This window comes from Salmo salar, chromosome 14 (assembly GCF_965601325.2).
Source record: "Salmo salar chromosome 14, fSalSal1, whole genome shotgun sequence".
NCBI classification, from domain to species: Eukaryota; Metazoa; Chordata; class Actinopteri; order Salmoniformes; family Salmonidae; genus Salmo; species Salmo salar.
In genome coordinates, this window is record NC_138304.1 from 35167078 (window position 1) to 35193122 (window position 26045).

Genomic DNA, 26045 nt, shown 5'->3' on the forward strand with positions numbered 1-26045 from the left:
CTAACAGAACTGGACCGCCGAGTGCTGAAGCGCGTAAAAATCATCTGTCCTCAGTTGCAACACTCACTATCTAGTTCCAAATTGCCTCTGGAAGCAACGTCAGAACAATAACTGTTCATCGGGAGCTTCATGAAATGGGTTTCCACGGCCGAGCAGCCGCACACAAGCCTAAGATCATCATGCGCAATGTCTAGTGTCGGCTGTCGTGGTGTAAAGCTTGCCGCCATTGGACTCTGGAGTAGTGGAAATGCGTTCTCTGGGGTGATGAATCACGCTTCACCATCTGGCAGTCCGACGGACGAATCTGGGTTTGGCTGATGCCAGGAGAACGCTGTCTGCCCCGACTGCATAGTGCCAAATGTAAAGTTTGGTGGAAGAGGAATAATGGTCTGGGGCTGTTTTTCATGGTTCGGTTTAGGCCCCTTAGTTCCAGTGAAGGGAATTCTTAATGCTACAGCATACAATGACATTCTAGACGATTCTGTGCTTCCAACTTTGTGGCAACAGTTTGGGGAAGTCTCTTGTTTCAGCATGACAATACCCCCGTGCACAAAGCGAGGTCCATACAGAAATGGTTTGTCGATATCGGTGTGGAAGAACTTGACTGGCCTGCACAGAGCCCTGACCTCAACCCCATCGAACACCCTTTGGGATGAATTGGAACGCCGACTGCGAGCCAGGCCTTATCGCTCAACATCAGTGCCCAATCTCACTAATGCCCTTGGGGCTGAATGGAAACAAGTCCCCACAGTAAGGTTCCAACATCTAGTGGAAAGCCTTCCTAGAAGAGTGGAGGCTTTTATAGCAGCAAAGGGGGGACCATTTTGGAGTTGGATGTTCGACGAGCAGGTGTCCTCATACTTTTGGTTATGTGATGTATGAGGACACCTGCTTGACCCAGTAGACAAGCGTCCCTAGACCTCCATATGAGGCAAGGAGCCACAGCCTATTTATTATTTTGAAGTGCTGGTGATATTCAGGTCAAGGAAGACAAGACACGTTTACCTCGTGGAATTTGGCACAGATCACGTTTGACACAAATAATTGTATATACAGTTGAAGTCGGAGGTTTACATACACCTTAGCCAAATACATTTAAACTCAGTTTTTCACAATTCCTGACATTTAGTCCTTGTAAAAATGCCCTGTCTTAAGTCAGTTAGGATCACCAGTTTATTTTAAGAATGCGAAATGTCAGAATAATAGTAGAGAGTGATTTATTTCAGCTTTTATTTCCAACCGTGAAGCACGGGGGTGGCAGCATCATGTTGTGGGGGTGCTTTGCTGCAAGAGGGACTCTTCCCAAAATAGATGGCATCATGTGGAAGGAAAATGTGGATATATTGAAGCAACATCTCAAGACATCAGTCAGGAAGTTAAAGCTTGGTTGCAAATGGGTCTTCCAAATGGACGATGACCCCAAGCATACTTCCAAAGTTGTGGCAAAATGACTGTGTTGTCCTTAAGCCAAGGTATTGGAGTGGCCATCACAAAGCTCTGACCTGAATCCTATAGAAAATGTGTGGGCAGAACTGAAAAAGTGTGTGCGAGCAAAGAGGCTTACAGACCTGGCTCAGTTACACCAGCTCTGTCAGGAGGAATGGGCCAAAATTCACCCAACTTATTGCGGGAAGCTTGTGGATGGCTACCCAAAATATTTTACCCCAGTTAAACAATTTAAAGGCAATGCTACCAAATACTAATTGAGTGTATGTAAACTTCTGACCCCATGGGAATGTGATGAAAGAAATCAAATCTGAAATAAATAATTCTCTCTACTATTATTCTGACATTTCACATTCTTAAAATAAAGTGGTGATCCTCACTGACTTATTAAGACAGGACATTTTTACAAGGATTAAATGTCAGGAATTGTGAAACTCAGTTTAAATGTATTTGGCTAAGGTGTATGTAAACTTGTTTCGAGCAATTTTGCTTGCTGAATGGCTATAAAATAGGCTACAGTGTTGGCATGGAACTGATGGGGAAGTTTGAATGGCAAGAGCTAAATTGATACCTTGCTGCGCTGATGTCTTGCAAATGTAAATAACAGGCAGAGAGAAATTAACAAAATCATTTACACAACCAATCTACCGACGTGGCAGTGCGCGCCCTGTCAGTGGCACTGTCTCATAACAATTTTTATTGGTCAAAAGCTTAGCTTCACATGCAAAAAGACGCCGATAATCAAACCTGTTCGGAATAAATAATTTACGGATTGTGGCAGGACGATATTTCACAATTTGTGTGAACGGCATAAACAAGACGTGTTTATTTATTTTTCGGACTAATTATTAAGATGAAAAATAACGGACTTGGTGAGAAAGGGCCTTTACTGAAAATAGGCCTTTTACAAGATTAAATCATGACATGAGCGTTAAATTCTAATTAGAGATCATCCAGACAGGCTACTTTAGGAAACTTTCTGAATGGATTTATAGGCCTATAGAGAGAATCGGCGAACTCACACACGCACACCCCTGTAAAAGGACCTGTCAATCAAGGCCACCGGCGTACACTGAGTGTACAAAACATTAAGAACACCTTCCTAATATTGAGTTGCACCATTCTTGATACACACGGGAAACTGTTGAGCGTGAAAAACCCAGCAGCTTTGCACATCTTGACACAAACCGATGCGCCTGACACGTACTACCATACCCCATTCAAAGCCACTTAAATCTTTTGTCTTGCCCATTCACCCTCTGAATGGAACACAATCCATGTCTCAATTGTGGATTTAATAGGTGATTTAACAGGTGACGTTAATAAGGGATCACAGCTTTCACCTGGTCGGTCTGTCATGGAAAGAGCTGGTGTCCTTAATGTTTTGTACACTGTGTCAGACACAAGACTATTTGTCCTTACAAAAACCTAGGCCTACCATAGGCTTTCCGAAAGTAGGCTACAAGATAATGAATTGACGGGGAGAGAGACAGCTAGTATGAAGATGAAATTGACAATCATTAAAATAGAAACAAATACAAGCAACATGTCCATATACTTTTTATCAGTGCTGATTAGTCTATAAATGAAAATATTTTATACAATTTTACCATGCCGGGTTGGATAGAATTGGCTCGTTGTTCATTTGACACGTTTTTCATCGGAGCCAGAACAACCTTGTCGACGACTGTTGAATAATTAATGAAGTCAGATACATCCAACCCGTTTTAAAATAATGTATTTACTAGCAAGCAATGAAAACGTGCATAGACTATAGACGAGTGCTTCTACACCCCCTGCACCTCTACCGGATTAGCTGCTCCAACGTAAAACTACCGTTGGAAAGAAGAGGTGTACAGTGAGGGAAAGTATTTGATCCCCTGCTGATTTTGTACGTTTGCCCACTGACAAAGAAATGATCAGTCTATAATTTTAATGGTAGGTTTATTTGAACAGTGAGAGACAGAATAACAACAAAAAAATCCAGAAAAACACATGTCAAAAATGTTAGAAAATTATTTGCATTTTAATGAGGGAAATAAGTATTTGACCCCCTCTCAATCAGAAAGATTTCAATATGGGGATGAGGTAGTTGGGTGTGCTATTTACAGATTGGCTGTGGACAATCGGTAAGCTGCTCTGACAGCTGATGCTTAAAGTTATTGAGGGAGATATAAGACTCCAGCTTCAGAGATTTTTGCAATTCGTTCCAGTCATTGGCAGCAGAGAACTGGAACGAAAGGCGGCCGAAGTAAGTTTTGGCTATGGGGTTGACCAGTGAAATATACCTGCTGGAGCGCGTTCTACGGGTGGGTGTTGCTATGGTGACCAGTGAGCTGAGATAAGCCGGGGCTTTACCTAGCATAGACTTATAGATGACCTGGAGCCAGTGGGTCTGGCGACGAATATGTAGTGAGGGCCAGCCAACGTGAGCATACAGGTCGCAGTGGTGGGTGGTATATGGGGCTTTGGTGACAAAACGATTTGGACTGTGATAGACTACATCCAATTTGCTGAGTAGAGTGTCGGAGGCTATTTTGTAAATGACATCGCCGAAGTCAAGGATCGGTAGGATAGTCAGTTTTACGAGGGTATGTTTGGCAACATGAGTGAAGGATGCTTTGTTGCAAAATAGGAAGACGATTCTAGATTTAATTTTGGATTGGAGATGCTTAATGTGAGTGTTCATTTATTTCACCTTTTTTTTTAACTAGGCAAGTCAGTTAAGAACAAATTCCTATTTTCAGTGACGGCCTAGGAACAGTGGGTTAAATAACCTTTCCGGGAAGTTTGAAACCAATATACACAGGCAGTTAGAAAAGCCAAGGCTAGCTTTTTCAAGCAGAAATTTGCTTCCTGCAACACAAACTCCAAAAAGTTCTGGGACACTGTAAAGTCCTTGGAGAATAAGAGCACCTCCTCCCAGCTGCCCACTGCACTGAGGATAGGAAACTCTGTCACCACCGATAAATCCTCTATAATTGAGAATTTCAATAAGCATTTTTCTACGGCTGGCCATGCTTTGCACCAGGCTACCCCTACCCCGGTCAACAGCACTGCACCCCCCCACAGCAACTCGCCCAAGCCTTCCCCATTTCTCCTTCTCCCAAATCCAGTCAGCTGATGTTCTGAAAGAGCGGCAAAATCTGGACCCCTACAAATCAGTCGGTCTAGACAATCTGGACCCTTTCTAAAATGATTTGCCGAAATTGTTGCAACCCCTATTACTAGCCTGTTCAACCTCTCTTTTGTGTCGTCTGAGATTCCCAAAGATTGGAAAGCAGCTGCGGTCATCCCCCTCTTCAAATGGGGGGCCACTCTTGACCCAAACTGCTACAGACCTATATCTATCCTACCCTGCCTTTCTAAGGTCTTCGAATCTGATCTGTTTGTTCTGTTTGTTAACTTTGCTTTCGAAGATTTTAGAAAGGCAGGGCAGGATGCATATAAGTCTATAACAGTTTCGGTAAAGAGTGTCTCCCCCTTTTGAAGAGGGGGATGACCGTGGCAGCTTTCCAATCTTTAGAGATCTCAGACAATACGAATGAGAGGTTGAACAGGCTAGCAATAGGGGTTGCAACAATGTCGGCAGATCATTTAGAAGGAGATGATCCAGATTGTCTAGCCCAGCTGATTTGTAGGGATCCAGATTTTGCAGCTCTTTCAGAACATCAGCTGTCTGGATTTGGGTGAAGGAGAAACGCGGGGGGCTTGGGCAAGTACACACCCCACACTGACCAAAAAGTTTTTTGTTGGCATTTACGTATGTCCTCATTACCAGTAAAACATAATGAAAATGTATTTCTTTCACTTACTTTCTGTGCTGTTTCATTGTTCATTTGTTCAGTCGTTTCATTCTCAACCAGGATTTCTATGGAACACCGTCTGGGTCTGCTATGGAACACCGTCTGGGTCTGCTATGGAACGCCGTCTGGGTCTTTGCTATGGAACACCGTCTGGGTCTTTGCTATGAAACGCCGTTTGGGTCTTTGTGTGTCAAAAAATATATTTAACACTATTTGACGTGTCAAAAAGCACTATTTGATGTGTCAAATAAGTTTGTTGATCAATCAGGACCTGAATATGACTGCACGTCACATAATAATTTAACCGTTCAAATTTTTTTTATTTAGTTATTACACATTGATTACACTATCACTCGTATTTCGTATGTCACAACGATTCATTGATACGTATGCTATGATGCTAGTGAAGTTGTCTTGCGCACTTACAGTGCTGGTCATGAAAAAAAACTTGCTCATGGATGCAAAAAACATGTTCTTCCCCAAAAACAGCAAAATGAGATCTGTTTCAGTAGCCATAGTTAGCTATCTAACTATATACAGTGGGGGGGGAAAGTATTTGATCCCCTGCTGATTTTCTACGTTTGCCCACTTACAAAGAAATGATCAGTCTATAATTTTAATAGTAGGTTTATTTGAACAGTGAGAGTTAGAATAACAACAAAAAAATCCAGAAAAACACATGTCAAAAATGTTATAAATTGATTTGCAATTCAATGAGGGAAATAAGTATTTGATCCCTCTGCAAAACATGACTTAGTACTTGGTGGCGCAACCCTTGTTGGCAATCACAGAGGTCAGACGTTTCTTGTAGTTGGCCACCAGGTTTGCACACATCTCAGGAGGGATTTTGTCCCACTCCTCTTTGCAGATCTTCTCCAAGTCATAAAGGTTTCGAGGCTGACGTTTGGCAACTCGAACCTTCAGCTCCCTCCACAGATTTTCTATGGGATTAAGGTCTGGAGACTGGCTAGGCCACTCCAGGACCTTAATGTGCTTCTTCTTGAGCCACTCCTTTGTTGCCTTGGCCGTGTGTTTTGGGTCATTGTCATGCTGGAATACCCATCCACGACCCATTTTCAATGCCCTGGCTGAGGGAAGGAGGTTCTCACCCAAGATTTGACGGTACATGGCCGGCCCCGTCCATCGTCCCTTTGATGCGGTGAAGTTGTCCTGTCCCCTTAGCATAAAAACACCCCCTTAGCATAATGTTTCCACCTCCATGTTTGATGGTGGAGATGGTGTTCTTGGGGTCATAGGCAGCATTCCTCCTCCTCCAAACACGGCGAGTTGAGTTGATGTCAAAGAGCTCCATTTTGGTCTCATCTGACCACAACACTTTCACCAGTTGTCCTCTGAGTCATTCAGATGTTCATTGGCAAACTTCAGACGGGCATGTATATGTGCTTTCTTGAGCAGGGGGACATTGCGGGCGCTGCAGGATTTCAGTCCTTCACGGCGTAGTGTGTTACCAATTGTTTTCTTGGTGACTATGGTCCCAGCTGCCTTGAGATCATTGACAAGATCCTCCCGTGTAGTTCTGGGCTGATTTCTCACCGTTCTCATGATCATTTCAACTCCACGAGGTGAGATCCTGCATGGAGCCCCAGGCCGAGGGAGATTGACAGTTCTTTTGTGTTTCTTCCATTTGCGAATAATCGCACCAACTGTTGTCACCTTCACCCCAAGCTGATGGTGATGGTCTTGTAGCCCATTCCAGCCTTGTGTAGGTCTACAATCTTGTCCCTAACATCCTTGGAGAGCTCTTTGGTCTTGGCCATGGTGGAGAGTTTGGAATCTGATTGATTGATTGCTTCTGTGGACAGGTGTCTTTTTTACAGGTAACAAACTGAGATTAGGAGCACTCCCTTAAAAGAGTGTGCTCCTAATCTCAGCTCGTTACCTGTATAAAAGACACCTGGGAGCCAGAAATCTTTCTGATTGAGAGGGGGTCAAATACTTATTTCCCTCATTAAAATGCAAATCAAGTTATAACATTTCTGACATGTGTTTTTCTGGATATTTTTGTTATTCTGTTCAAATAAACCTACCATTAAAATTATAGACTGATCCTTTCTTTGTCAGTGGGCAAACGTACAAAATCAGCAGGGGATCAAATACTTTTTTCCCCCACTGTAGCTAAGTGTCATCATCTAAAATAATGCTAATTTATGAGACAGTTCTTATTTGATTAATGGTGGTCGGACCCATCTATGTGAAACTAGTCACAATAAGGATTAGCCACAATAGTGGACTTTGCGGTTAGCCTTCAAAATAAAATTATGGCGTATTTCTACTATTTGGATTCATTTGCATCACTGTCAATAACACACTTTTATTTTGAAGGCAAACCGCAAATTCTACTATTGTGCCTAATCCTTGTTGTGGCTAGCTTCACAACACATAACCCGGTACTGTCAAGCCTCACTAGCCAGATGAAGCTAGCTGGCTGCTTATAACGTTAGCTCTGTGCAACAGGGTTAAGTAGCTGGCTAGCTATTTATTTTCATGAACTGAAGTTCAATTTCAAAAGGTGAACAAGTGGCAACCTAGCAATGCTTGACCAGTCGGCGAAAGCCAACATCACCCACGACAGAGAACGGTTGATTGTCAAGGGTAATGAATCCCATTATCTTGGCTTTAATGGACTTCGCCTTTAAGTTGTCTTGCTGAAATGTTCTTACTCTTTCAAATGACTGCTCGATCCACACAGCAGACATTGTGGGCTAGTTTAGGAATGCTGTGTTGGACGTATAGCGCAACATTTTACGTGGCGTCATTACGTCATGTACCTACGTTATATAGGTTTTGCACATCTGCGTTAAACTAGACAATAACCTCTTACATCTAGACGTTCCGCTAGCGTAACACCTGCTCCAATATCCAATGATAGGCGTGGCGCGAATTACAAATTCCTCAAAAAACCCAAAACTTCAATTTTTCAAACATATGACTATTTTACACCATTTTAAAGACAAGACTCTCCTTTTATCTAACCACACTGTCCGATTTCAAAAAGGCTTTACAGCGAAAGCAAAACATTAGATTATTTCTGGCTGGGTACTCTGCTGACATAATCAGACACCCATTTTTCAAGCTAGCATATAATGTCACAAAAAAACAAAACCACAGCTAAATGCAGCACTAACCTTTGATGATCTTCATCAGATGACACGCCTAGGACATTATGTTATACAATACATGCATGTTTTGTTCAATCAAGTTCATATTTATATCAAAAACCAGCTTTTTACATTAGCATGTGACGTTCAGAACTAGCATTCCCACCGAACACTTCCGGTGAATTTACTAAATTACTCACGATAAACGTTCACAAAAAACATAACAATTATTTTAAGAATTATAGATACAGAACTCCTTTGTGCAATCGAGGTGTCCGATTTTAAAATAGCTTTTTGGTGAAAGCACATTTTGCAATATTCTGAGTAGATAGCCCAGCCATCACGGCTAGCTATTTTGACACCCACCAAGTTTGACCCTCACCAAACTCCGATTTACTATTAGAAAGGTTTGATTACCTTTGGTGTTCTTCGTCAGAATGCACTCCCAGGACTGCTACTTCAATAACAAATGTTGGTTTGGTTCAAAATAATCCATAGTTGTATCCAAATAGCGGCGTTTTGTTCGTGCGTTCAAGACACTATCCAAGGGTGACGAAGGGTTATGTGCCCGACGCGTTTCGTGACAAAAAAATTCTAAATATTCCATTACCGTACTTCGAAGCATGTCAACCGCTGTTTAAAATAAATTTTTATGCCATTTTTCTCATTAAAAAAAGCGATAATATTCTGACCGGGAGTGGTGGTTTTCATTCAAAGAGAGAGAAAGTAAACATGGAGTCGACTCGTGCACGAGCCTCAGTCTCGTAGTACTCTGACCGGCCACTATCCAAATGCGCTAATGTTTTTCAGCCAGGGCCTGCAAAGCCACGATTCAGCTTTTTGCCGCCTTCTGAGAGCCCATGGGAGCCGTAGGAAGTGTCACGTAACAGCAGAGATCCCCTGTTTTGGATAGAGATAATCAAGAAGGCCAAGAAATGGTCAGACAGGGTACTTCCTGTACAGAATCTTCTCAGGTTTTGGCCTGCCAAATGAGTTCTGTTATACTCACAGACACCATTCAAACAGTTTTAGAAACTGTGGAGTGTTTTCTATCCAAAGCTAATGATTATCAAATCAAATCAAATGTATTTATATAGCCCTTCGTACATCAGCTGATATCTCAAAGTGCTGTACAGAAACCCAGCCTAAAACCCCAAACAGCAAGCAAAGCATGTGAAAGAAGCACGGTGGCTAGGAAAAACTCCCTAGGAAAAACTCCCTAGAAAGGCCAAAAACCTAGGAAGAAACCTAGAGAGGAACCAGGCTATGAGGGGTGGCCAGTCCTCTTCTGGCTGTGCAGGGTGGATATTATAACAGAACATGCATATTCTAGTTTCTGGGCAGGAGTAATAATCAGATTAAATCGGGTACGTTTTTTATCCGGCCGTGAAAATACTGCCCCCTATCCATAACAGGTTAAACTAGGCCGATTCCGATATGTTTACCGATGTATCATGCATCCCTAGTCCAGTTTTTGAAAAGGTCTAAAATGGCATGTCAACATTTATTTTGGGCTAATAACAGTGAATGAACATTTCAATGACTGATATAGTATTCCTCAATCATAGACTGACTAACACATCAACTGCATGATTTGCTCGTAGGTCGTTCAATACCACAATAAATAAATGGCCAACTTTATCCAGTATTGGTTATATACACTGCTCAAAAAAATAAAGGGAACACTTAAACAACACAATGTAACTCCAAGTCAATCACACTTCTGTGAAATCAAACTGTCCACTTAGGAAGCAACACTGATTGACAATACATTTCACATGCTGTTGTGCAAATGGAATAGACAACAGGTGGAAATTATAGGCTATTAGCAAGACACCCCCAATAAAGGAGTGGTTCTGCAGGTGGGGACCACAGACCACTTCTCAGTTCCTATGCTTCCTGGCTGATGTTTTGGTCACTTTTGAATGTTGGCGGTGCTTTCACTCTAGTGGTAGCATGAGACGGAGTCTACAACCCACACAAGTGGCTCAGGTAGTGCAGCTCATCCAGGATGGCACATCAATGCGAGCTGTGGCAAGAAGGTTTGCTGTGTCTGTCAGCGTAGTGTCCAGAGCATGGAGGCGCTACCAGGAGACAGGCCAGTACATCAGGAGACGTGGAGGAGGCCGTAGGAGGGCAACAACCCAGCAGCAGGACCGCTACCTCCGCCTTTGTGCAAGGAGGAGCAGGAGATGCACTGCCAGAGCCCTGCAAAATGACCTCCAGCAGGCCACAAATGTGCATGTGTCTGCTCAAACGGTCAGAAACAGACTCCATGAGGGTGGTATGAGGGCCCGACGTCCACAGGTGGGGGTTGTGCTTACAGCCCAACACCGTGCAGGACGTTTGGCATTTGCCAGAGAACACCAAGATTGGCAAATTCGCCACTGGCGCCCTGTGCTCTTCACAGATGAAAGCAGGTTCACACTGAGCACGTGACAGATGTGACAGAGTCTGGAGACGCCGTGGAGAACGTTCTGCTGCCTGCAACATCCTCCAGCATGACCGGTTTGGTGGTGGGTCAGTCTCGGTGTGGGGTGGCATTTCTTTGGGGGGCCGCACAGCCCTCCATGTGCTCGCCAGAGGTAGCCTGACTGCCATTAGGTACCAAGATGAGATCCTCAGACCCCTTGTGAGACCATATGCTGGTGCGGTTGGCCCTGGGTTCCTCCTAATGCAAGACAATGCTAGACCTCATGTGGCTGGAATGTGTCAGCAGTTCCTGCAAGAGGAAGGCATTGATGCTATGGACTGGCCCGCCCGTTCCCCAGACCTGAATCCAATTGAGCACATCTGGGACATCATGTCTCACTCCATCCACCAACGCCACGTTGCACCACAGACTGTCCAGGAGTTGGCGGATGCTTTAGTCCAGGTCTGGGAGGAGATCCCTCAGGAGACCATCCGCCACCTCATCAGGAGCATGCCCAGGCATTGTAGGGAGGTCATACAGGCACGTGGAGGCCACACACACTACTGAGCCTCATTTTGACTTGTTTTAAGGACATTACATCAAAGTTGGATCAGCCTGTAGTGTGGTTTTCCACTTTAATTTTGAGTGTGACTCCAAATCCAGACCTCTATGGGTTGATAAATTGGATTTCCATTGATTATTTTTGTGTGATTTTGTTGTCAGCACATTCAACTATGTAAAGAAAAAAGTATTTAATAAGATTATTTCTTTCATTCAGATCTAGGATGTGTTGTTTAAGTGTTCCCTTTATTTTTTTGAGCAGTATTTTTCCACCTTCACATCTATCAAATGACTACTACTATTATTCAAACACTAAGTCAGTAAAATAAACGTAGATGTGCATGTGTCTATTTTGACAGAGTCCTGTTGGAGTCTCGCCGTAAGTCAAAGAAAATCACAGCCCGAGGCATCTTCACCAGTGGCCGGGTGGTGAGAGGAGTGGACTGGCAGTGGGAGGATCAGGATGGAGGCAACGGAAGGAGAGGAAAGGTACTCGTTCTGTTGCAAAACATATAACGTACAAAAATATCTATATATAATTTGCTACGGTGTGACCATTTAATCATGACCTTGTTCAGTAGGGGATGCTGAAGGACAATGTTTTGCAATTTAAGACAGACATCTGTGTTCTTATTGGACCGCCAAAAAGATTTTTGCTAAATTTTGCTGCCCGCTGTAGCTGACCCAGGCTTCTCATCAAATATGAAATGTATTATTATGTCTATTTGGGATTTTATTAGGATCCCCATTAGCTGTTGGATAAGCTGCAGCTACTCTTCCTGTGGTCCACACAGAACATGAAACGTAACATAATACAGAACATTAATGAACAGTAATAGACAAGAACAGCTCAAGGACAGAACTACATATATTTAAAAATGGCACAGCCTACATATCAATACATACACACAAGATGACTAAGTTAAATAGGGGAAAGGCGTTGTGCCGTGAGGTGTTGCTGTATCTGATGTTTGAAACCAGGTTTCCTGTTCATTTGAGCAATATGAGATGGAAGGGAGTTCCAAGCAATTATGGCTCTATTTAATAATGTACCCTTGCGTGAATTTGTTCTGTATTTGTGGACTGTGAAAAGACTCCTGGTGGGGTAAGTGTGTGTCAGCTGACTACGCAAACAATTTGGAATTTTCAACACATTGACTGCATCACTTCTTTTTATAAGAAACAGTCTCTCAAACTATTAGCCAAGAGAGACTTGCATGCATGGGTATTTATATTAGCCCTCTGATTACAATGAAGAGCAAGACGTGCAGCTCTGTTCTGGGCCAGCTGCAGCTTAACTATGTCTTTATTAGCAGCACTTGACCACATGGCAGGACAATAATCAAGATAAGACAACTAGAGCCTGCAGGACTTGCTTTGTGCATTGGGGTGTCAAAAAAGCACGTCTCTTTATTACGGACAGACCTCTCCCCATCTTTACAACCATTTGATTCTATATGTTTTTACCATGACAGTTTACAATCTAAGGTAACACAAAGTCATTTAATCTCCTCTACTTGTTCAACAGCCACACCATTCATTACTAGGGTCAGCTGAGGTCTAGAGCTTAGAATATGGGAATGAGGATGTTCTGATTTCATCATTGGGTCCAAGAAGGTGATAAACATTTGTGTGCATGCCTGCATTAATGGGTGAGAAGTAAGTGTGGAGAATGTGGGGACCAGCCTATGAGTTGGAAAAGTTCCTTTGTTCTGAAGAGAAATGGCATCACTGTTCTCTTGGTTCCAGTCCGTCCCCTACCTCTATGTTAGTATAATTGGGAACAGACATGCAGATTTCCTCACCACAGAATACATCTCAAGAGGGTGAAATTGTTTAGCATGTTTAGCATCTCTTTATAAAAGGAACAGCTCTATAAAGCTCTAGTAGCTTTACTCTGTTCTAGACCCCAGTATTCAATTTAAGATTCCCCATACAACATTTTAAAGTAGTGATGCTCCGATATTCCTTGCCAAAACAAAAACTGATACCGATATTTACAATTTTAGCGACCTTTTAAGCATTCTAGTACAGTTAAATAGTTAACACACACACACATGGATGCTCCGGTCTAAGGCACTGCATCTCAGTGCAAGAGGTGTCACTACAGTCCCTAGTTCGAATCCAGGCTGTATCACATCCGGCCGTGATTGGGAGTCCCATAGTGCGATGCACAACTGGCCCAGCGTCGTCCGGGCCGTCATTGTAAATAAGAATTTGTTCTTAACTGACTTGCCTAGTTAAATAATGGTTACACACACACACACACACACTGACCAAAAAGTTATTTTGTTGGCATTTACATATGTCCCAATTATCAGTAAAACATTATCAGTAAAACATAATCAAAACCTATTTCTTTCACTCGCTTGCTGTGCTGTTTTATTGTTCATTTGTTCAGTCGTTTCATTCTCAACCAGGATTTCTATGGAACGCCGTTCACTAGCCAGATGAAGCTAGCTGGCTGCTTATAACGTTAGCTTTGGGCAATAGGGTTAAGTAGCTGGCTAGCTATTTATTTTCATGAACTGAAGTTCAATTTCAATAGGCGAACAACAAGTGGCAACATAACTAATACTTACTCACAAGGATTCCTAAATCATTGCTAAGAATAATGAAAATTACTTCAGGTTGTACTGGTCATTGTTTTCAGGCTGGTTGTATTGGTGCTAGCTAGGTACCAAGCTAAAGCTAGCTACCCCAGAAGTTGCGGTTGAACAAATTATGCTTTATTACCAACGCGGTATTGTAAACACATCGTTCGTGGCAGGTGTTTGCTTGTTTGCAGACTTTTTTGTACAGCTTTGGCAGTGCTACTGTATCTTTCTTGACACACAAAGTCCCAAACGGCGTTCTATAGTATGTATGTCATGAAGCTAATAGCAGTGACGCAATTACTGTATAACTCCGGTAGGGCAACATCTGAAAAATAGCGCACTTGGTAGAGTGTACCGGTGCTCGACCAGTCGGCGAAAGCAAACATCACCCACGACAGAGAACGGTTGATTGTCAAGGGTCATCAATGGACTTCGCCTTTAAGTTGTCTTGCTGAAATGTTGTTACTCTTTCAAATGACTGCTCGATCCACACAGCAGACATTGTGGGCTAGTTTAGGAATGCTGTGTTGGACGTATAGCGCAACATTTTACGTGGCGTCATTACGTCATGTACCTACGTTATATAGGTTTTGCACGTCAGCTTTGACTCGGTTTTGCACATTGGCGTTAAACTAGACATCGGCCGATACCGATGTTGGCGTTTTTAGCTAATATCGTCTGATTTCGATATGTTCACCAATACATTGTGCATCCCTATTTTAAAGGGTTCATTTGCTCTGTTATTTAATTGTCCAGTGCACTAAAATAGTTTTTCCTGTGTTTTGTATCATATTGTAAAACAGCTGATGAAATGAACACTGTAAAAATGTGGAATACATTGGATCAGTGTTATTTCCTGATAGTTGCTTGTTGAAAAAACTATCTATACAGGGCGGGAGTTTTGGCTTGTCTGGTGACATCACCAGGCTGTAAATTGGTGAATAAACCAATTTCAAACCTCCATGCCAATAACAGCTAGTTTTCCGTTACCCACCCAGACAGTCGTAGCAAAATTCTTGCTTGAGAAATAGTTTTTTTGCAGAAAAGCAATTTTTGGAATCTTTTTATGGATAAACATTACAGTAGCTAAGGTACTTAATTGTTATGCAGAAATGATTTGATATCAATACACAAATATTAATGTTAAAAATACTCCTTTCTACTCTTTAAGCCTATTCTGTTGAGTTAGGTTGCATATTTGGCGATGTACAGTACCAGTCAAAAGTTTGGACCCCTACTCATTCCAGGGTTTTTATTTATTTTTACTATTGTATATGTTGTAGAGTAATAGTGAAGACATCACAACTATGAAATGACACATATGGAATCATGTTGTAACCAAAAAAGTGTTAAACAAATCAAAATATATTTTATAGCTTTGCACACTCTTGGCATTCTCTCAACCAGCTTCATGAGGTAGTCACCTGGAATGCATTTCAAATAACAGGTGTGCCATGTTAAATAGTGGAATTTCTGTCCTTAATGCATTTCAACCAATCAGTTGTGTTGTGACAAGGTAGGGTTGGTATACAGAAGATAGCCCTATTTGGTAAAAGACCAAGTCCATTTTATGGTAAGAACAGCTCAAATAAGCAAAGAGAAACAACAGTCCCTCATTACTATACCTCTTAAGGATTAGCGCCTTTTTTTTTTTTTTTAAATGTTCGCCTAAAATGCCATACCCAAATCTAACTGCCTGTGGCAACGATATGCATATTCTTGGTACCGTTTGAAAGGAAACATGTTGAAGTTTATGGAAATGTGAAAGGAATGTAGTAGAAAATAACACAATAGATCTGGTAAAAGATAATACAAAGAAAAAAAAACCTTTCTTTAGTTTTTTTTGTACCATCATTGAAATGCAAGAGAAAGGCCATAATGTATTATTCCAGCTCAGGTGCAATTCAGATTAGTGTATCTGCCAAATTTTAGACGGATCCAATGACCCATTGCATTTCTGTTCAAAATTTTGAATCAAGAGTGCCCAAATGTGCCTAATTTGTTTATTAATAACTTTTCATGTTCAAAACTGTGCACTCTCCTCAAACAATAGCATGGTATTCTTTCACTGTAATAGCTACTGTACTGCAGTTAGATTAACAAGAATTTAAGCTTTCTGCCAATATCAGATATGTCTATGTCCTGGGAAATTTTCTTGTTACTTACGAGCTCATGCTAATCGCATTAGTCTACGTTAGCTCAACCGTCCCGTGGAAGAGATACCGATCCCAAAGAAGTTTTAACATTTGTTCTTCAGTGACTTTCATAGTTAAACGATGACAGATGACGCTGGGCCAATTGTGCGCCACCCTTCGGGACTCCCAATCACGCCCAGATGTGATACAGCCTGGACGCGAACCAGGGACTTGCACGGAGATGCAGTGCCTTAGACCGCTGCGCCACTCGTGAGCCCTACGTTCATTAGAGTAACCCGCTTCAGAAATTGGAGCCCAAATTAATGCTTCACAGAGTTTAACTTCTATGGGCTAGGGACACAGCCAGTGAAATATCAGGGTGGAAAATTCAAAAACAACAATGTCATAATTCAACTTTCTCAAACATACAACTATTTTACACCATTTTAAAGATAAAGATAAACTTCTCGTTAATCTAACCACATTGTCCGATTTTCAAAAAGGCCTTAGAGGGAAAGCAAAACATTACATTATGTTAGGAGAGTACATAGACAAAAATAATCACACAGCCATTTTCCAAGCAAGAACATGTCAATAAAACCCCAAACACAGCTAAATGAAGCACTAACCTTTGACGATCTTCATCAGATGACACTCCTAGGACATTATGTTACACAATACATGTATGTTTTGTTAGATAAAGTTCATATTTATATCCAAAAACAGCATTTTACATTGGCGCGTGATGTTCAGAAAATGTATTCCCACCAAAACGTCCGGTGAATGTGCACATCAATTTACAGAAATACTCATCATAAACTTTGACAAAATATATAACAATTATTTTAAGAATTATGGATAGACTACCCCTGGATGCAACCGCTGTGTCAGATTTTAAAATAGCTTTACGGAGAAAGTACATTTTTCAATATTCTGAGTACATAGCTCAGCCATCACGGCGAGCTATTCAGACACCCGCCAAGTTCGGGGCAACCTAAACTCAGAATTAGTATTAGAAATATTCTCTTACCTTTGCTGATCTTCGTCAGAATGCACTCCCAGGACTGCTACTTCCACAAGAAATGTTGTTTTTGTTCGAAATAGTCCATATTTATGTACAAATACCTCCGTTTTGTTCGTGCATACAGATCACCTATCCAAAGGCATAACACGCGAGAGCGGAACGAGAGACAAAGTCAAAATGTTCCATTACCATACTTAGAAGCATGTCAAACGCTGTTTAAAATCAATCTATGGTATTTTTCACGTAAAATTGCGATAATATTCCAACCGGACAATAGCATATTCATTCAAGAAGAAAAAGAAGGAACGGCGTGCTCGCGTGACCACGCATATCCAATCCCTTTGTTGCCAGGCAGACCACTCAGTAACTGGGCTCCTATTATCTGCCCAGTGACAGGAAAATGCTCAAACCACTTTCTGAAGGCTTCAGACACCCAACGGAAGCCTTAGGAAGTGCAACGTCACCCCACAGACACTGTAGCTTCAATAGAGAATCAAAAGAAGAACTACAATTCTCAGACTTTCCACTTCCTGCTTGGATTTTTCTCAGGTTTTTGCCTGCCATATGAGTTCTGTTATATTCACAGACACCATTCAAACAGTTTTAGAAACTTCCGAGTGTTTTCTATCCAAATCTACTAATAATATGCATATTCTAGTTTCTGGGCCAGAGTCGTAACCTGTTTTAAATTGGGTACATTTTTCATCCGGCCGTGAAAATACTGCCCCCTAGCCCAGACAGGTTTTAAGTAACAGACACATCTCAACATCAACTTTTCAGAGGAGATTGCGTGAATCAAGCCTTTATGGTCGAATTGCTGCAAAGAAACCACCTATTAAAGGACACCAGTAAGAAGAAGACACTTGTTTGGGCCAATAAACACAATGGACATTGGACTGGTGGAAATCTGTCCTTTGGTCTGATGAGTCCAAATGTGAGATTTTTGGTTCCACCCACCATGTCTTTGTGAGACTCAGAGTAGGTGAACGGATGATCTCCGCGTGTGTGGTTCCCACCGTGAAGCATGGAGGAGGTGGTGTAGGGGTGCTTTGCTGGTGACACTGATTTATTTAGAATTTAAGGCACACTTGACCAGCATGGCTATCACAGCATTCTGCAGCGAAACGCCATTCCATCTGGTTTACGCTTAGTGGGACTATCATTTTGTTTTTCAACAGGACAATTATCCAACACACTTCCAGGCTGAGTAAGGGCTATTTGAGAGTGATGGAGTGCTGCATCAGATGACCTGGCCTCCACAATCACCCGACCTCAACCCAATTGAGATGGTTTGGGATGAGTTGGACCGCAGAGTGAAGGAAAAGCAGCCAACAAGTGCTCAGCATATGTAGGAACTCCTTCAAGACTGTTGGAAAAGCATTCCAAAAGCTGGTTGAGAGAATGCCAAGAGTGTGCAATGCAAAGGTTGGCTACTTTGAAGAATCTCAAATATAAAATATTATTTGATTTGTTTAACACTTTCTTAGGTGTCAGCCAGTCATGTAGTAACCAATCTCAGATTAAGATCAAGACAAATGTTCTTTAAAGTTAACACAGTGAATCACAAAAGCCACTCTGTTAAATGTGAAAAATCTAGATGGATCCTTATTAGATTTAATTCTCACATATAACCCCCATAAGTGCATGTCTTTTGGTGTGTTTGCAAGTGACCTTAGTGATCATTGTCCTATAACTAGGGCTATTGCGGTGACCGTATTACCGCCACACCGGTGCTTACGAGTCATGAAATCAGTCAAATTCCACGTTACCGTTTAGACACGGTAATTGGGCTTCTCCAAGTTCTGATGCTGCTGATGGTCATTAGTAGCCTACCAAACTTGCTAACTGCCTGGTACTCAGCACTCTATTGTCCCTCCTAATCACTCTGACATCAATGCAAATGTAATCAAAAATCTAACCACACTTCATGAGAGCTCATGTTGCACAATATTTTTATAGGCTATGCAATTTCGAAAGGTAACCAAGTGATGGCCTCTATTAAAAAGAGGATCCCATCAGCTTTCTATAGGCTAGGCCTAGTGTATTTATTAATCAACTTCCCTAATATTAAGCAAATATTAAAGACATTGTATCTTTACAACAGGTCTATAACCTACCTGGCTGTCATGAAAATGAACCACAGGAAAAGCGTTCTCTATTTGCTTTTTAAGTGCAGAGAGGACATGTGTTTTTCCTCCTGCCTCTGTTTTGAGTCCGGGACATGATAATGGTCCATTCTAAATCAAAATTAATTTCACACATATATTATTTAGTATATTTTAAAGACAAGATTAAATCAAGAATAGTCTGGGTGACAATATTCGCCTTTCACCTGTGAAAGATATATTATCACTTGTGAAGGAATGCAAGCTTAAGGCAAACAATGGCATTTTTGTGACTTTTGAATCACTCACACCTCATGTGGCCTAGGCATATATGTTTTGGTAAGGTTTGTGTCTTAAAGTGGCCAAATAACTTCTTAAAATGAAGCACATTAATCCGCTTTACAACAGGTGTAGAGCCTAACTGGCATGCAAAACTGTATGCAACGTGTTAGTTTCACGCTTGGGAAGAATTCTCACCATAAAAATGTACCTTTTATTATAATAAAAGCGTTACATGCATAATCATATTTGTGGTCACTTTTGATAATGGTGTTTTTCCACTAATGGAATATTCGCGCTTAAAGCCTATACTGCTCATGTGCGCATTGCTGTGCTTATAATGTGAAGAAATAGCCTAATAGTTAAACAAAATGTTAAGCTAGATGTTCTGACCTGTTGCGTCAGCCTCTTTGCGTAACATTTACATTTTTTATGCTAGTGGTTGTATAATTTTGGGATCTATTGCATCCCACAACTGTCCCAGACTATGTTTGGGATATTTATTTCTCCAATAGAATAGGTCAACTTTTGTGCTATGGGGGATAGCAGATTGACATAGGCTAGTGCTTTTACTGTTCGTTAGGCCTACTCATTTTGTTGGCTGACAAAGTAAATGTGGACAGTTACAATATCTTCAATATGCACCTTGGAATTGGATAAGGACACTCGCAGTTGTGTCTCCGATGTGTCTGTCTTCACTTGTAGCCTGTGAGAAAGTCCCGATCATGTGATGGAGAGCCATGTGAGTGAAAGGTGCTTCGGAGCAGGGAGCGCTAAGGGAGAAGGGCTGCAAAAGGCATGGATTTTTTTAGGGTGCACTATGGCCACCAAAGGGGGTGCCGCTGGGAAATTCAAGGCATTATCAAGTGCTTTTCAAATTGTGAATGAGAGACTGACGAAGTGTTTACAGCCTGCGGAAAAAAAAATAAGCGGAGCTCATGCCTTTTCAAGCAACCTTTTCAAATAATCATTAGTCGCATCATGCAGCCTTACAATGTATTAAAAAATCTAAACACATAGCCCAACGGTTGTAGAACAACTAAAGTTACATTAATAAATCTAAGCATATAAGAGTACCTATTTCTTTGTTAACCGCTCAACACAGAATAGCTGCAAGTGCGCACTACCTCATCGTTTGGAGAAAATATCCTTGCTATTTTTTTCAGCTTTGTTCAATTGTATTCTTCATACTATAAAATAATGGCACAGAATTCTAAGTCTGCTTAAGGAACTAGTGTAGCCCACAGCCATAGCCTGATCAGGACCTAACATAAGGACAACTCAAGAGTTAGCTATTCTGTTCTTCTGAAATGGACTACATTTTCTTCATATGATGCTTCTTTAGACCGGTCTAAAATAATGGATTTATTGTGAAGGTGTAGGCTGTATTACATGGATTTATTAGTCTTTTTAAAATGTAGATGTTCCAAAGGTTTGCATAAGTGGCTGGTAGCCATTTGTGGAAGCCAGGAGGTGCTAAATGTGTTTTGTTAATCAATGGTCAATTACCGTGAGACCGACTGTTATTTGCTCGACAATCACGGCTGACAAAATGTAATGACCGCCACAGCCCTACCTATAGCCTGTATTAGAGATACTAGTCAGCATAATTCTGATCCCTGTATTATTAGGAAGATACAGTGCATGACTTGTACTTTTCTGAACTCTACTCCATCAAGTGTATATCTGACCCTGAATTAGCTCTTTAGCATTTCTCATCTTTTTATATCACTGGCAGATAAACACGCTCCTTTTAGGTGCTATAGACTTCAAAATGGATACAATTCCTGTTTTTCTACAGAACTTGAGCATATCTTTGGAATCATTGATTATACTCATCAAAAAAATACTCAGCTTAGATCACTTTCAACTGCTACATATTTTCTGAAATTATAACTTTCAGGGTTCAGACTAGGTCATAGTACCATCTCTGCTACTTCTATGGTTTTAAATGTCATAAATTGTTTAGATACAAAGAAACACTGCTGCCCTCATTTCTTTTATTTCTTCACTTACCTATTGTTCACCTAATACCTTTTTTTATTTTTAGAAATTGCGCTGTTGGTTAGAGCCTGTAAGTAAGCAATTCACTGTTGTATTCAGCGCACGTGACAAACTTTGATTTGATTTCATTGACCTGTCCAAGATATTTGACACTGCATCACACCTTACTTATTCAGAAACTCTCAGTGATTCGCTTAGATCGGGCTATTTGTAGCTTGTTTGAGAATTATTTAAAATAGAACAGTGTGTACTTACTGATGGTGTTGAATCAGGATTTCTAGAAATAGCAAAAGGTGTCCCACAGGGTTCGATTCTCGGTCCAGTTCTTTTCACTATTTATATTAATAGCGTTGGTCTATCTGTACAAAACTGTAACTGTCATCTGCGTAGAGATGAAACTGTATATGCTACTGCCCCTACGGCAGCTCAGGCTCTGACTCTTCAATCTGCTTTTACTACTTTGCAGGAAGCCTTGGTTGACCTGAAATTGGTACTAAATGCTGGTAAAACCAATGTTATTTTCCAAATAATATAACTGATGATTTGTGCATAAGTACGTTAGATGGTCCATCCATTGATCGTGTCCCGCCTCTAAATATCTGGGCATCTGGATTGATGAAAAGCTATCTTTTTAAAAGCATGTTGACGAGTTCGTCAATAAATTAAGAATTCAATTGGGCTTCTTCTATAGGAATAGGGCTTGCCTTTCATTAAGTAGTAGATTACACATAATTCAGTCTACATTTATTCCTGTTATAGATTATGGTGATATTATATACATGAATGCAGCTACCAGTGTTTTGAAGCCCTTGGACACAATTTATCATAGCACACTTCATTTCATATAATCTGACAGTTTTGACATTCACCACTGTATCCTTTATCATAAAGTTGGTTGGACCTTGATAAAAACACACAGGTCACTTCATTATTCTGTTTTTGTTTCTAAAGCCTTACTCAAACTACCAATTTACTTTAACATTATTGTTGAAATATAGAAACTCAGATTACCACACTAGGTCACAGGGTTGGTAAAATAAAAATAAAGTATAAATCATGAAAAATAAAAAAAGTAATAACAATGAGGCTATATACAGGGGGTACCACTACCAAGTCAATGTGCAGGGATACAGGTTAGTCAAGGTAATTTACATGTAAGTATGGGTAAAGAGACTTTGCATAGATAATAAACCGCAAATAGCAGCAGTGTAAAAACGAAGGGGATGTCAATGTAAATAGTCCGGTGGCCATATTATTAAATGACATATCATGATATTTGTGACATTTATTTGTTGATGTGCCAGAACCACACAGAATACATTTCACATTATAGCCAACAGATTGTCAACCAAGAGGCATGCCTTTAGAATTATTCTTAGATGGGAATGCCTTGGCCAACTCCTTGACTCTTTCATCTCTCCTCTTCTCTACTTCTTCCTCCCCAGGTGACAGAGATCCAGGACTGGAGTGCAGCCAGCCCCCACAGTGCAGCCTATGTCCTCTGGGACAATGGGGCCAAGAACCTCTACAGAGTGGGGTTCGAGGGGATGGTGAGTAAAGCAACACACACACAAAATATCAGGTGTTCTTTGTTTGACCACTGAGCTGCTTTCTTGTGCTGCCAGGCCTTTGTAGTGGAGAGCCACGCAGCCAGCCAGCAGCCAGATCCCTATTGTGGCAGGCAGCTGGAAGGAGGGAGGGAATTTACATGAGAAAAGCAATCTGTTCCCTTCTTTCTTTATGTGGAGAGGGTGAACACAGAGGTCAGCTTCAGGGGGAGGAGGAGGGGTCTTAAGGTCCCAAAGAGCCACAAGTGACAGGCAGTGTGCTGATTGGTGGAGAACACTCCTGCTTTTTTATGAACGCTGACAATCGGAGAGCTGGTTTATGTAACAGGTTTGTCCTTTTGTTATTTTAATATGTCTGGTAGGATTGAGGGCTTGAGGTAGACGACATCTGCTTCTGGATTAACTAAAGCATGGATTATATATGCTGCTCCCCCAAAAAGAATGAAAAACCACAGCCTCTGTGACCAAACTGACCAAATCCATCTGTTATACGGTATATATTGATGTCCTGGTCATTGGCCAACCTGGCTGTTATGTAATCTGTTACTTCGTACGCTTTGTAACATCTTTTTCAAACACACTTAATATTATTATTATTGAAAATCAAAGACTACAAACAAGCACTGTGGACATGGTGAAAGACACTGCGTTTTTGTCCACAGTATCAATGCAGTATCACAGTAGTTTGGTTCAAATACAGTTGAAATCGGAAGTTTACATACACTTAGTTTGGAGTCATAAACTCGTTTTTCAACCACTCCACAAAGTTCTTGTTAACAAATTATATTTTTGTCAAGTCGGTTAGGACATCTACTTTGTGCATGACAAGTAGTTTTCCAACAATTGTTTACAGACAGATTATTTCACTTATAATTCACCATATCACAATTCCAGTGGGTAAGAAGTTTACATACACTAAGTTGACTGTGCCTTTAAACAGCTTGGAAAATTCCAGAAAATGATGTTATGGCTTTAGAAGCTTCTGATAGGCTAATTGACATCATTTGAGTCAATTAGAGGTGTACCTGTGGATGTATTTCAAGGCCTACCTTCAAACTATGCCTCTTTGCTTGACATCATGGGAAAATCTAAATAAATCTGCCAAGAGTTCAGAAAACAAATTGTAGACCTCCAAGTCTGGTTCATCCTTGGGAGCAATTTCTAAACGCCTGAAGGTACCACGTTCATATGTACAAACAATAGTACGCAAGTATAAACACCATGGGACCACGCATCCGTCATACCGCTCAGGAAGGTGACGTGTTCTGTCTCCTAGAGATGAACGTACGTTGGTGCGAAAAGTTCAAGTCAATCCCAGAACAACAGCAAAGGACCTTGTGAAGATGCTGAAGGAAACAGGTACAGAAGTATCTATATCCACAGTAAAACGAGTCCTATATCGACCTGAAAGGCCACTCAGCAAGGAAGAAGCCACTGCTCCAAAACCGCCATAAAAAAGCCAGACTACGGTTTGCAACTGCATATGGGGACAAAGATCGTACTTTTTGGAGAAATGTCCTCTGGTCTGATGAAACAAAAATAGAACTGTTTGGCCATAATGACCATCGTTATGTTTGGAGGAAAAAGAGGGGGGCTTGCAAGTCGAAGAACACCATCCCAACCGTGAAGCACGGGTGTGGCAGCATCATGTTGTTGGGCTGCTTTGCTACAGGAGGGACTGGTGCACTTCACAAAATAGATGGCATCACGAGGGAGGAAAATGATGAGATGTTGCTTCAATATATCCACAAGACATCAGTCAGGAAGTTAAAGCTTGGTCGCAAATGGCTCTTCCAAATGGACAATGACCCCAAGCATACTTCCAAAGTTGTGGCAAAATGGCTTAAGGACATCAGTCAAGGTATTGGAGTGGCCATCACAAAGCCCTGACCTCAATCCTATAGAAAATGTGTGGGCTGAACTGAAAAAGCGTGTGCGAACAAAGAGGCTTACAGACCTGACTCAGTTACACCAGCTCTGTCAGGAGGAATGGGCCAAAATTCACCCAACTTATTGTGGGAAGCTTGTGGACGGCTACCCAAAACATTTTACCCCAGTTAAACAATTTAAAGGCAATGCTACCAAATACTAATTGAGTGTATGTAAACTTCTGACCCACTGGGAATGTGATGAAAGAAATAAAAGCTGAAATAAATAGTTCTCTCTACTATTATTCTGACATTTCACATTCTTAAAATAAAGTGCTGATCCTAACTGACTTAAGACAGGGAATTGTTACAAGGATTAAATGTCAGGAATTGTGAAACTGAGTTTAAATGTATTCGGCTAAGGTGTAAACTTCCGACTTCAACTGTAGCACCAAAACGCCACCGTCTGGTCTCTTGACTTTCCTCTCCTTTTTCCTTTCCTCGATGTCTTTTCTTTTTTCATTTGCTTTTTACACATGTTTTGTGCAAAATGACATCAAAAAGACCACCAAGTTTGTTGATTTCACACATCTATAAACACGGTTGCATCCCAAATTGCACCCTATTCCCTTTATGGTGCGCTACGTTAGGGCATTAGTAGGGCATTATGTAGGGAATAGGGTGCAATTTGGGGGCGCAGCCACTGTTAGTGAACCCTGCTCTATCTTTGGAGCGGTATGGCTGTCTACTCTGCACTGCCTTGTAGTCAACATGGCTGCCCTCTGTCTGACAGTGGATGCCCATCTGCATCTGTCATTTCAAATGATATGATGCAGTTCCTTCCCTGCTGAGCCAGAGCCCTGAGAGTAATGGTATTGTTGCCACCCTGCCCCAACTTTAACACAATGTCACACTGCATGTCACTGCAGTGTGATTTTACTCTAACGTCGTCATTAATCTGCTGTACTTCTAATAGATTGAATTAAGTAGATTATTAGCTGATGCTTAGTTCCCTGTCTCTCCCTTTCAGTCGGATTTGAAATGTGTCCAGGATGCCAAAGGAGGCTCTTTCTACAGAGATCACTGCCCTGTTCTAGGTGAGTACAGTGCTCGTGCTCCG

At 41.3% G+C, this 26045-nt stretch overlaps 1 protein-coding gene across 3 annotated transcripts in view; it reads left to right on the forward strand.

The window, feature by feature from the left end:
* LOC106569317 (E3 ubiquitin-protein ligase mib1) overlaps positions 1–26045 on the forward strand; it is a 100326-nt gene that overhangs the window by 5686 nt on the left and 68595 nt on the right. For all 3 annotated transcript variants that reach the window (XM_082960927.1, XM_082960928.1, XM_082960929.1), the window contains exons 3-5: positions 11705–11834; positions 22935–23039; positions 25956–26022. In XM_082960927.1, the coding sequence (XP_082817053.1) occupies positions 11705–11834; positions 22935–23039; positions 25956–26022 (302 nt within the window). The remainder of the gene's footprint in view (positions 1–11704; positions 11835–22934; positions 23040–25955; positions 26023–26045) is intronic.